The 13,195-nt window shown below is 47.7% G+C and overlaps 1 protein-coding gene across 1 annotated transcript; it reads right to left on the reverse strand.

Annotated features, from left to right (window-relative positions):
- Nucleotides 1–10,047: 10,047 nt before the first annotated feature.
- LOC122371630 (venom allergen 3-like) lies at nucleotides 10,048–10,737 on the reverse strand. The gene has a single exon (XM_043348065.1). The coding sequence runs from the start codon at nucleotides 10,735–10,737 to the stop codon at nucleotides 10,048–10,050; it is 690 nt and encodes a 229-aa protein (XP_043204000.1).
- Between the last annotated feature and the right edge of the window lie 2,458 nt (nucleotides 10,738–13,195).

The raw sequence follows: 13,195 nt of genomic DNA on the forward strand, positions 1-13,195 counted from the left end.
TTGTGAACAGATGCTTTAGATACCTTGAGGGTACCAAACTTGTACTTTGATTTTCAGGTCAGGGTCAGGTCATCACAGGTCACGGAAATATTTTATCATGCGTCGGTCACGTGACACATATTTTATGGTCCGTTTAACCCTCGCCGGCACAGGCCATTTGGCGTCCTTCGCCGGCACAAGGGGGGGGGGGGGGGTTTGGTACGACCCCCCTCGCGTTTGGCCCCTGATCGAGCTAGGGCTTCGCAGAAAAAACGAGCGTGTTGCCCGTCACGAGAGGAAGCCGATGATACCCAATTTTAAGGTCCTAGGTCATCGGATGACCTCCCAGGTCAGGTCAATGACCCGAAAACCGGGAAAATCGGGACCTGTTAGAAAGTCGTAAAGTGTTTGTTTGTTTGTTTTGTTGGGTTAGGCCCTTTCGGTCGACAAGACCATTGCAGAGCCGGAAGGATGATAGGATTTAGGGGGAGACATTGGTCTGGGCAGGCACCCTAGTGAGTCGCCGGGGCTGAGCCCGTCCAGAGGACAGGCCACCCAACCCCAAGGCACTCACTGCACCCGGCTACGGGGTGCGCTCCCTCAGGAGCAGCGGTGCCGCTCCAAGGGAGCAGCCCGCATGAGATAAAGTTGCCTGTCCAGCCCGGAAGGGGGTTGTGGCGTGGAGGAGAAGGATTTCAGTTTCCTGAGGATAGAAGCACGGATAGGTGTCGTAAAGTGTGGCTGCTATGTGGTTTTCCGGGGTGCTGATCACGAATATCGTGTTAGTTTTGATCAGAGATGATGTTTTTAAGCATTTAGACCAGGTCGGGTCAGGTCAGGTCAGGTCAACCGGTAGGGGTTGTGACGGGTATTCGTAATACGTGTCAACCGCCTCTGACAGCTTCGTAACATGTTACGAAGGCACCAAAACTAGGGGAAGCGGGGGTAGCACCGCCATGTGGGCAACACCGCCATCCCCTCTATCGGCAAAACTCTGAATTGTAAATGTAAACACCTGCCATTTCGGTGTCCAAATGGAAGCGGGGCGCCACGTGAGGTAGGTTTCGCTAAGATTTTTTTTTATTTTAAGATCGCAATTGCCCATTTTGTGAATTTCTAACCATCGTTGTAACCATTTGGCATGTTTTAGCACCAAGTAAGTGGTCATTTCAAGTCAAAATACCTCGATTTTTACGTTAAATTTGAGGGCATGAAGTGCTCTTCGTTGAGAAAGGAATTACAGAAGAATCGCGTCCCGGCTTGTTTTCCCGTCGGGACGTTATCGGTCCATGACTGTGTGTGGGGTAACACCGCCATGCTCGGCGGTGCTACCCCAAGGGGTGGCAAAATGGATAAAGCCGCAATGATGACTCACTCAGCTCGGAGAAGAGCTTTAGTTAGGCCGCAAACGACGTCTGTTTTTTAACCTCACGTTCGACTTCACTGGATGTTTCGAAATAAACGTGAATTTGCCAGGCTTTGTATGCATATTATCCGCACCAAACAGTCTGATCTGTGACAAACTAACAGCCAACTCTTGTGTGTCTTATATTCAAGTATGAGTTACTATTTCAGACAGCAGTAACGCTACCAAGGGCGGCTGTCGCCGTAAGGCCGATCTGTGGATAACACCACCATCGGTGGCGGTGCTACCCGCACATTTTTGGAGGACGAAAAATGCAGGACTTGTTTTCGACGTCTGTAAAGTAGCGAAATTTTATAATGGAGCGCTGGAAACTTTGCCAACATGTAGGAAAACATCCCTACTTTCACACGAATGCAAAAGAGCTTCGTTTTTATTACGCATATCAGCTCGGTGAGCAGAAATGCTTAAGGTGGCGGTGCTCCCCCCGCTTCCCCTACTTCGTAAATGTTCAAATGGTTGCTAAATTCGAATTCAGCTCCAAAAACTAGCCTAGAAACATGTAAAACTCGAAAAAGTGAACCGAGGTCACCCGAGGTCACCAAAGGTCAATGACCTGACCTGACCTTCAGGTGACCTTGACACCCACCCTAATGTATGGGAGCAACATCAAATCACATGTTTGAACGTTTGAAACCACGAAAAGCTTGCAAACGCGCGGCTAATGCGAGCCGACATACGCCGAATCGCGATTTCGGCCAAACATGGTCACGGAAAAGAGGTCACAGGGGAAAGGTCATTGGGGTCAGGGTCATGAAATTTTCAGGGTAGGTGTAAAATTTATCAATGCGAGGGTACTGAAAGTTTCGTTGCGATCGGCCGCTTTTTACGCGAGTTATTCGCGAAAAACCTTAGGGGGGGTTGCATCAACCCCCCGTGCTGGCGAGGGTTAAACCATAGATTTCGAATTTGATGTCGTCTGAGTCATTCGAGGTCATTTTGAGTCGAATTTAGCTTAGGTCAGGTCACTTTCAGGTCAAAAAAGGTCAAATTTTGAAGCTAAAGGAAGGGTGCCACCTTTTGGACACAACACAGTTTTTACAAGATTAGCCTCACATGAACCTAAAAACCGGCTTCACTTACCTATGCTCGAGACGGTCAGCATTGAATCCGCACGTGAAGTTATCATTTGCGAGTTTTGCTGCCAGCATTCGGGCAGGCAAAAATCTTCAGCACTATTTCCTCGTCGTGTTAAGGGTATTTTATAAAACATGAAATCAGCAAAGGTATGTATAAAAGTTATACTTTTGAAGCATGTTTTATCATTTTGAAAGGGTATATTTTTTCTTTATGGTATACACTTAAGTTTTAAAATTTTAATTGGGAAGTTTTTCTAGTAAGTTGCATGAAGGGTGAAGGGTTCCATAGATCTCTTAAGCATTGTAAAGGAAAAACCTTTACTCGACTTATTTGATGTTCTTTAACTGTTGGCAAATATGGCCAACAGTTACCTACTTGGTTACCTACAACTTAGTTCAAATCATGTTATCTTCTTTCCACAGGGGAGCAATGCCGCTTGAACCCTATTGGCCGTAGTGTCTAACGGTGGCGGCCATATTGCGCAGACCAGAAACCGGCTGCCGCCTGTGTTGAGGAATAGGGAATTCGGGACCTCGATTTACGTTTGCGGCCGCCGTATCCGTTACGCTCAAGTTACGTAGATACGGAACCCGGCATCTTACGCAGAATTGAGTGGGGAACACGATCGTATCTTCAGAATTCCTCAAATTCACTCGCCTGACCTACATTTGCCCCGGCCGAGGGGGTTGATTGAACCCACCTCGCTAATGCACCGCTAATTAAACTAGAAATAAGCGGTAAAGTGGTCGTATGCGGCAAAGTATAATGCAGAGTGACTGGTTGGAACCCGCTGTAAGGGTCTCAGGTCAACCGGTGACCTCTGAGGTCAGGTCAAGTGATCTAAGGCACGGGTTCGGTTTTTGGTAAATAACTTCGCCAAAAATGGCCGTAGAGCCGCGATTTTGGCATCATCGTGTTCAGCTAGCTCAGGCGCATCGATTGATATACTTTTTGTTCGGGTCAGGTCAACTTAGGGTGTTGACCTCAGGTCAAGGTCAGGTCAGCACCCCCAGGTCACGAAGTTGGTCGAAAGAGGTCATGTCGCATATCATTCGATTCGGCAGGTCTTCCTGAGTCCATTGGTGGCTTTCCCGACTCGCTAGCTCAATTTGATCGGGAGTTATTGAAGAAAAATGGTGACCCTTGTGACGTCACAAATGACGTCACGCAAGGGCAACAATGCAAATATGAAGCATAGAACCTTGCAAAGAGTGCATGAAATCATGATTTTATATGCTTGAGATAGTTTCAGATCATTCTCGGCGCCAAAATAACAATTTTCATATTTCCCCATTGACTTATAAGGGTTTAACGTATTAGTTCCTTATAGCTGATGATTTTTTAGGATTTCATCTTGTTCTCCACTCAATTTTGCGTAAGATGCCGGGTTCCGTGTCCACATAGCTTGAGCGTAACGGATGCAGCGACCGCAAACGTAAATCGAGGTCCCGAATTCCCTATTCCCCAGCACAGGCGGCGGCCGCTTTCTGGTCTGCGCAACATGGCGGCACCGTTGGACACCATTTGGCGGCCGATGCGCATTCCACATTATAGAATTCAGTGCTTCTTTCTTTTTATTTGTTCATCTTTTTGTCTCAGTTGCGCCATCAATGCAAATGGCAGAATGATATGTTGCCATGACAACAGGATATGCCAGCCGTCCTAGCTGCCACATCAAACGACCTTGAGTTGTAGTGGTGATATAAACAACGATCTTTTTTTTTGGCCAATGTATTAAATGCAATGTTTCGGTTTTTTGTATATTGTTGACGCGCTAACCACGTCTAAAAATTCAAATAAGTAAAATAGATTCATAGAACAAAAATTTCGGAAGGTGGCACCCTTCCTTTAAAATTTTTCAACAAAAAAGGTCTCTATTGGATGCAATTTGAGCTCAGGAACACGATGGTGCTATTTATATTGGTGTACGATGTCAAATACGTACTAAAAATTGATTTGGAAAATTAATACCTATAATAATTGTGAATTTTTTGCAATAATGCGTATAGCTTGGCCATTTTTAAAGATAGTTAGCTAAAACTTGCTAGGGTAGGCAGGGCCTCGGCTAAGGAATTTCGACTACTGGGGCAAATCGTCAAAGTGTGTTGGCGCTCTGCTGGGGGGGGGGGGGAGGGGGGTGAACACCTGCGGTTTTTCCTGCGGTTTTTCGCGGATATTTAACCCTCGCCCGCACATGGGGGGGGTGGTTGCCACCCCCCCAGGCAGTCTTTCTGCTCTGCACTCAACATTTTTAAAGCTAGAAGGCTGATTTTTCGTATAGCTGCTCGTCTATCCTTTCTTGATGTCCACTGAAAATTCCAAGTTTCTGTGATTTTTGGTTTCGGAGATATGACCTTGTTTTTCAGGTCATGTCATGACCCAAATGGCCAATTCTCAACATCTTGCGTTTGCCATGGGCCTTGTGAGCTTTTGACACCCTGATTTCGGCCTTTTTTGCCAGTCTTACCTCCCACCTATCATGGAACATGTTGTTCGACGATGTACAGGGGTCAAGGTCAGGGTCAAGGTCAACCTAGGTCATCTAAGATAATTGCGTTTTAGGCAAGCTGAATTTACTTTTTGTGAAGTTTTTTTGACTGCATTTTTGGTAAAAGCTTCTCAGATCATGATTTCATGTGATATGGACCCAAAAACAATCGATGCACACATCAGTATACACACAGACACACACAGACATACAAACACATATAATTGACCTTGACCTAACTTGACCTGAAATGACCTCAGCAGCAAAGTTCTGGTCGGGTAGTGTGACAAAGAGGTTCTAGCTGGCTTGGCACCAGAAAACAGCATCGTCATCGGTATTTGATAAGCAGCACACTTGATATCCAACGGTGACCCAAGACAGCAACATTTTTTAGTTTGACCTGACCTGGAAGGTCAATGACTGACCTGAGAAGGTAAAACTGGGTATCATTGGATTCGTCTCTTCCCAAAGAATCTTTTTGGTCTTTACTGCTAAGCTCTATCTCCAACAGGAACGAAATGGCGCGGGGGGGGGTGGCAACCACCCCCCCCCCCCCCATGTGCGTTCTAGGATGGGAAAATGGCATGTGCGGGCGAGGGTTAAAAAACGGCGGCGCTCCATCATCCATCAATCCTACATACACGTGTTGTAAAAATTTCAGACCAAGATCATTCAAGGTCAGGTCACCAGGTCACTTCAAGTGACATCACCTCATAAAAAAGTTTCAATGTATGCCGGGTAGCTACACCGAGTGACCGATCGCTTTGAAACTTTCAGCGATTGATAAGGGCAACGCATGTACAAAATTTATATCTCGGAATTTTCATATCGGTGACCTAAGGTCAGCTCAATTTTGCGACCTCTATTATAAGTCAATGGGAGAAAATTAAAAACCATCTCTTTTGGACGAAAGTTATTCTACACACAATGAAACATTGTACGTGACTTTGACACACTGAACATGAAAATAGCAGCCGTGACCCTTGCTTATGCCCCTGAGGTCATCTCAGTTCACGAATGGTATCTAACAGTTTTTCGCGAATAACTTTTGAAAGAGGCATGATAGAGCCATGAAAATGCCTTAGTTGCGTTTGGCTCGACGATGCAGATCGACTGATATGCAACATGACGATTTCCGGTCAGATCATGACCTCGACCTGAGGTCGAATTTTCAAGTTGACCTTCAAGGTCAAATTGTAATTAATTTGATGCGTCTTGACGAGAGGAACAAAGAAAGCTCGTGCAAGGCATGAGTCAAAAGTTATTGCAGAAAAACTGTTCCCGAAAAAATCGTCTATTTTGGTAGTTTTTGCCCCTTGCAGGCAAAACCGTTGATTTTAGGTCAAATCCAAGACAAATACTACCAGAAAGCATGCTAATATGGCTATCAAATGCGCTTTTCCGCGGTGCTGTAGCTCCAATTGGTTCCCGAGTTATGCGTCGACATCTTGTAAACTGTCGATATTCGACCTGAAAATCGGCGAAATTTGGCATTCACCATGACCTGACCTTTGACTGGACCAAAAAAAGTGGCCAAAGTAATTTCGTCATTATTTTTGGCGCTCTTTCGAACGAAGATGGATTATGGGGTGCAAAAAGATATGTTTGCCAATGCACGCCTATGTTTTTGGATGGAAATTGAGGGTGCAGCGACTGCAGCTGCACACCGTGCACTCCCTCTTCCGCCGCCCCTGATTTCTTGTCACAAACGTCTTCAACCGCTCCCGAATGAAATAATGTACGTTAATATTGAAATATTCTCATTTTGTGGAGGTTGGGCAAAGCCTGACCACTACTGGGGCATTCCTCGACTCTACTGGGGCATTTGCCCCAGTAGTTAACATGTTAGCCGAGGCCCTGAGGGTAGGTAAGTCATAAGCATGCGTTCTCTTCCATATGTTCCGGTTTTTTTTTTTCGCTATAGGTCAAAAACTTTCTGAAAAATATAAAAATATAAATTTTGAATTTTATGTGATAAACTTTCGAAATTTTCAAAATTTTGAAAATTCGAGATAGCAGTCTGATAGCGCAGTCTATTCTGAGTACTTAAATGCAAAGAAATTGGATCTAGCTTAAAAACTGAGCTCTTGGGAGCGATTGCCATGGTTCAATGTTTTGCGTCGAAATCGGCCGAACATGACGTCACTCTGACGTCATTTCCGGCCGACCTATGGTAGCTACGAAGTTCATACTTTGACACAAGGTGTCAAATTGATGCAGCCGAAGGTACTGAAAGTTTGGCGTTGATACGTCAAGCGGTTCGGAAGTTATTGCAGAAAAACGGGAGGGGGCTATGAATAGCCCCCCCCCCCCCCCCCCAGTGGGGCGCGGGTTAAAATAACCGAAGTATTTCTTGCATTCCTTTTGACGCCTTTTCTAATGACGCTTAAACTGTGTGTCGCTATGTGGCCCGGGAGCCGAGTTAAACGGGGAGGGCGTTTTCACGCCCCCTCCCCCAGCACGACACGGAATCTTCTCGTAGACCACCAGCACGGCGCGGGAGCTATAGCTGGGGTCTCAGTGCCCTGCGGCCTGCAGTCTTGTGCCCAGTCACAGCGACCTCACACACCACAGTTACACTGAAAACAATTCAACCCGCGGATTGCGAGTTGGCCCGCGTATCGCGGGTATTTTGAAGAAATTACCCGCTCTGCGCGAGTTTTTGCTGCCGGGTAGGCTGACTACCCGTTTAGCTTCCCGCGTTTCGCAGAGCATCCCGTTATCATCGTAGCTTTCACCCGCTTCACGGGTGTCAACGCCCGCTATACTCGGGTAAAACAGCAACCCGTCATGCGCGGATACATGAAACCTCCTCTGGCGGGGTCAATCACTCGTCCGCAGCGGGTTGTGGCCGCATGGCGTTACTCGCGCCCACGGAGTAAGCGCATCACGCAGGTTTTGCATCGTGTAACTCGCTGCGCCAAGGTAGGTGACATGCTATACGCAGGTTGCCTTGATCACGCTTGTGTCATGGCTGGAGATGTGCAAGGCAATTGTAATCGTAACTGTAACAGCTGTGGGCTGCGTTCTGTGAGTTAGGAGGGTACTTAACGGGCTTGGGACATTTGAATCATTGTTTGGATGACGTCACGTCTTGGCCGGCAGAATATTTCGCTGGAACGCTCAGCAGAATAGTCTGCAGTCCGCGAATCTGGTGCATTGTGGTGAAGTTTGCAGACCGTTCTTAGCACATTTTATTGGTAAAAATAAGCCTGGAGAAATAAATCTTTCCCGATGCAAATGAAATATTTGTCCAAACTATTCCTTAACCCTCGCATGTGTGCGGCGTTTTCCAGCTTCTAATGTGTAGGGGGGGGGTCGGTTGGACCCCCCCTTGCCGTTTGGCCCCTGATCGAGCTAGAGCTTCGCGGAAAAAACGAGCGAGTTGCCCGTGACGAGAGGAAGCCGATGATACCCAATTTTAAGGTCCTAGGTCATTGGTTGACCTTCCAGGTGAGGTCAATGACCCAAGGTCGGGAAAATCGGGACCTGCTAGAAAGTCGTAAAGTGTGGCTGCTAAGGGGTTTTTCGGGGTGCTGATCACGAATATCGTGTTAGTTTTGATCACAGATGATGTCTTTAAGCATTTAGACCAAGTCGGGTCAGGTCAGGTCAGGTCAACCAGTAGGCGTCGTGACGGGTATTAGTATTACGTGTCAACCGCCTCTGACAGCTTTGTAACATGTTACGAAGTCACCAAAACTACTTCGTAAATGTTCAAATGGTTGCTAAATTCGAATTCAGCTCCAAAAACTAGCCTAGAAACATGTAAAACTCGAAAAAGTGAACCGAGGTCACCAAAGGTCAATGACCTGACCTGACCTTCAGGTGACCTTGACACCCACCCTAATGCATGGGAGCAACATCAAATCACATGTTTGAACGTTTGAAACCACGAAAAGCTTGCAAACGCGCGGCTAATGCGAGCCGACATACGCGGAATCGCGATTCCGGCCAAACATGGTCTCGGAAAAGAGGTCACAGGTCAAAGGTCATTGGGGTCAGGGTCATGAAATTTTCAGGGTAGGTGTAAAATTGATCAATGCGAGGGTACTGAAAGTTTCGTCGCGATCGGCCGCTTTTTACGCGAGTTATTTGCGAAAAACCATGGGGGGGGGTCCATCCGACCCCCCCCCTACACATGCGAGGGTTAATATTTAAAACAATATGGGCGGATTCATGTCAATTGTCTAAGATAAGCCTTTTTACTTTCTGTATTGAGTCCGCCGTCAGTTCTTCATTTTAATCTGATATACACCGACATTTCAGTCGCTTTGCGTCAGGTCGCCTGTGGCGCAGTTGGTAGAGCATCGGTTTGTAATGTCAAAGATATCGGGTTCGAATCCCGGCGGGTCGGCGGCTTTTTCCTCCTTGAACGCCGCCACTGGAGGGTACTTCACCCTCCAGCTGATTTGGACACCCTACCAGCGGATATTTGTACTCGCAGAAAGCGAGTTCACAACCCACGCAGCGCAGGTAATACGCCATGTGCGGATTGTGTACCCGCTGCGAACGGGTAGGTTGCCTTCTGTGTGTGGGTTGAGTCCCCATCCTATGCGGGTTAGGTACACAATATACTCGGGTTGACAGCCTGCGATATGCGGGTAAACGCACCCGCTGGTAGAGTGTCAAATTAGGTGGTGGGTAGGTGTACCCGCCAGCAGCGGGTTTTACTCGCTGTACGCGGGTTGAATTGTTTTCAGTGTAGTGATCATCATTAGGTATTTATTGTATAAAGTACAAGTGATTATTACGCTAACGCTGTGACCCTGAACCCTGAGATTACATCTGAACGGGCCATCACAAATTCACCGGTAAGCGATCTAGCCAGCAAACACAAAGGAATCACTAAGTGTATGTAAATTATAAAAGGCTTGCAGGAAAATGAGTCGGGTGAGAGGCGCAACGACTGTTCCGCATGAGATACTGTGTCCGTAATAAATTATCGGCCGGACACTATAATACTACCCGAGATGTTAGCAATTGAAGAAGTGTCTGCCCTCAGTGCTTTTCGATACACCTAAGCACCGTGAAATCATAACCATGAATACACACACCACTCAGTACCTGTTGCTGCTTAGGCTTTGGTGTACATGGTTTGCCCAGGGATGTTTCCTGCGGGGCCATAGTTACAAATATACGCATGTACGTCACCGGGTCCCACCTCCTCGGAAAGCCAGAACTTTACGGCAATATAGCCACACCCCACCTTAGTGGTGGCCGCCCATAACAGCTGACTGAGTTTGCTGGTGTCCGTCATACCAAAGTCATCTTCCGGCGGGGCTTGGTACGTCAGACTGGTCTGGTTAAAGTTCTCTAGCTGCTCAGTAAAGTAGCACTCTTCGATAGCGCGCGTCCAGTTCTTCTGACCAAAAATCATCGCTACGTTCTGTCCGACCTTGAAGCGCTGAACGTCGCGGCAGAGATCGCTGTCGTCCATGCACTGGTCGGCCCAGCGCTGGGCCAGCGTGGCGAGCTCCTGGTCCCAGCTGAGGGGCGGCAGGGAGACGGCCGGCGGCAGGCCGCGCTGGCTGTACTCGCCCTTCTGCACGGCGGCCCGCAGCCGGTTGTGGACGGCCAGGATGGTGGTCTGGTCGCCTGGCGTGATTCCGCGGGTGACGACCGTGTCGCACATGGGTGCCGGGCCGTCCGTGTCGAACACGCACATGGTGTGGTCCTCCACATGCGGACAGGTGGTGATGTTACAGTAGTCTGGCTCGGCAGTCGTCAGGGAGGTCACCAGCAGCGGCAGAAGTAGCGGCACCATCTCGCAGACAGGAGAGAGGGTCTTCAATGGAAGTTAAGCCTAAAATGATGCAAATAAATGCGTACCAGTTACTCCTCATATAATATGGACGATTATCACTTTCGTCACAAGTCAAGGGTCAAGTCACAACTCAACTCACAGCTTTCTTCATAATGATTCATGCGCTATAGGCATTCCATCGTGAAAACTGTTCACGATTAAATCACATCACCCACCACTCTTCGAAAGTTAGGTATTCATTCATTACAATACATGAACTGAACACAGTAGCAGTTGCACGAGGTCCCAAGACAAAAGACACGACACAGCTTTGCTGCTGATGTCGCAAAAGATCGCAGCCTAAATCACCTGCGTGTTATGCTGCGCCGCAACGCTTATTGGTTAGCTTACCGCTCGCCAGATGGCAGGAATGGTTAGCGCCTGCGAGGTAGACTGTACCGCCTAGCCTCGAGACCGTCCTAAGTCTTTAGATCGGATACGGGCGACGTTCAGCTTCATTTTAAATAACCATTTTGAGGGCATAATGGCTGCCTATAAATGAGCTGCAATTAGTGATACATTCGCGTCGCATGGGAAGTCAAAAAATGAAATTAGCTAATGGAGAGTCCAACGTCCAGCTATAAGAAACAGCGCACTCATTCCTAACCCGACAGTTTATTTCTCAGATGTCTATGCAAAACAAAAATAAGACTGCACCCGTTCTGTCTGCTCTCGTGACCAACCCGGCCATAGTTGTCTTTGCTAACATTTCCTTGACGACTTGACGGTCGTCTCTCCCCCAACAAGGCCGGTGAAAGGCAGCTCCAGGAGCACATCGATGATGCTCGGCGGTAACATTTTTAAAATGTACATATATTTAGGTACCCAGGGGGAATGGAGACTCCCGTTCAAATGTTGCGGCTGGGCTACTGCGGTGTGCCAGTCTCTGGTCGATTTAGGCATAGATACCTACCAACGTCTTTCCTTTATTTTTATCCTATATGCCATTAGGCTATCAACCCTATAAAAGAGGTAGCCCATTTAAAATACCGAAGGAGTCAGAATCAACATAACAACCCACAATTTAGCAGACCTTTGACTTTTGAAATGCTTCGAATTTCTCGTTCAATCAGGTACCATCAGAGTTGGTAACCTGGTATGAAGTTTGCTACGAACTCGAGTGTTTTTCAACCTTACCTGTCGGTATCCCGAACAGCTATGAACCTCTATCTTGCTCACGGGCTCTGTCATCGACTTCCACCGAGTCCTCTGGTGACGTCATATCGTGTCGATTGGAGGGGTGCGCGAGCAGTTCGGATCGTTTCAGCGCTGCACTGTCCCATGTCGTAGGGGGCCAGGAGGGGGAGAGAAACAATCCAACGCTTGTATTTGGCTTGTATGTACATATCACTTCCGCGTGGGTTATCCCGCGGTCGGGTCAGTGGTGCGTGCACACCCCATAGGGCAGTAGGGAGCGACAGGTAGGGAGGCGTCAGTGGTATTTGGTCTGTAATGAGTCACCTCACGTCACCTCACTGAGGTGACGTGTCACTGAGGTGACTGAGGTGACGTAGCATGATGGATGCAGTGGACACTGGACGGCTATTGCAGCCGGCTAGTGTTGGATCCATCGTAACCCGTGTCATAATAGTTTGTTTGAACGAAATTCGCGGCTCACGAGCCCCGGTGTGAGGGAATGTCGGTCAAAAAGTTAACACTCGTCGGACCTGTCGGTTTTCTACATACCTACGCCCCGCCGAGGGGGGGGGGGTACGACCCCCTTGCCGTTTCGCCCTGATGGAGCTAGAGCGTCGCAGAAAAAAAAACGAGCACGTGCGCCGTTACAAGACGCAGCGACTGGTACCCGATTGTAATGTTTCAGTTCAACCGGTGACCTCTGAGGTCAGGTCAAGTGACCCAAGGCTCGAGTTAAGTTTTCCATAAATCACTTCTAAAAAATAAAAAAATAAACGGTCGCAGAGCCGCAATTTTGGCATCATCGTGTTTGCCTCGCTCAGGCACGTCGAATGATATATTTTTTTTGCTCGCGTGAGGTCACCTTGAGATGATGACCTCGGGTCAAGGTCGGGTCAGCGCCCCCCCCTTCAGGTCACGAAACTGGTTAAAGGAGGTCATGTCGCACATCATTCGATTCGGTAGGTCTTTCTGAGTCCCTGTCCATTGGTGGCTTCCCCGACTCGCTAGCTTAATTTGATCGGGAGTTATTGACAAAAAAAAAAACTCTTATGACACAAGTGATGTCATAAATGACGTCACACAAAGTCAACAATGCAAAAGTGAAGCATCGGACCTTGCAAGGAGAGCAAGAAATCACGATTCCGTGTGCTTTAGATTGTTTGAGATTGTTCCCGGCGAGCAGTTTTCATTTTTCCCCATTGACTTATATACCTAATGGTGGGGTCACGTGACCAACCTGACCTCATGTGACTTTTAGGAAAAATATGAGATATACCTACAA

This window comes from Amphibalanus amphitrite, unplaced genomic scaffold (genome assembly GCF_019059575.1).
Source record: "Amphibalanus amphitrite isolate SeventyFive unplaced genomic scaffold, NRLGWU_Aamphi_draft 001265F_arrow, whole genome shotgun sequence".
Lineage (NCBI taxonomy): Eukaryota > Metazoa > Arthropoda > Thecostraca > Balanomorpha > Balanidae > Amphibalanus > Amphibalanus amphitrite.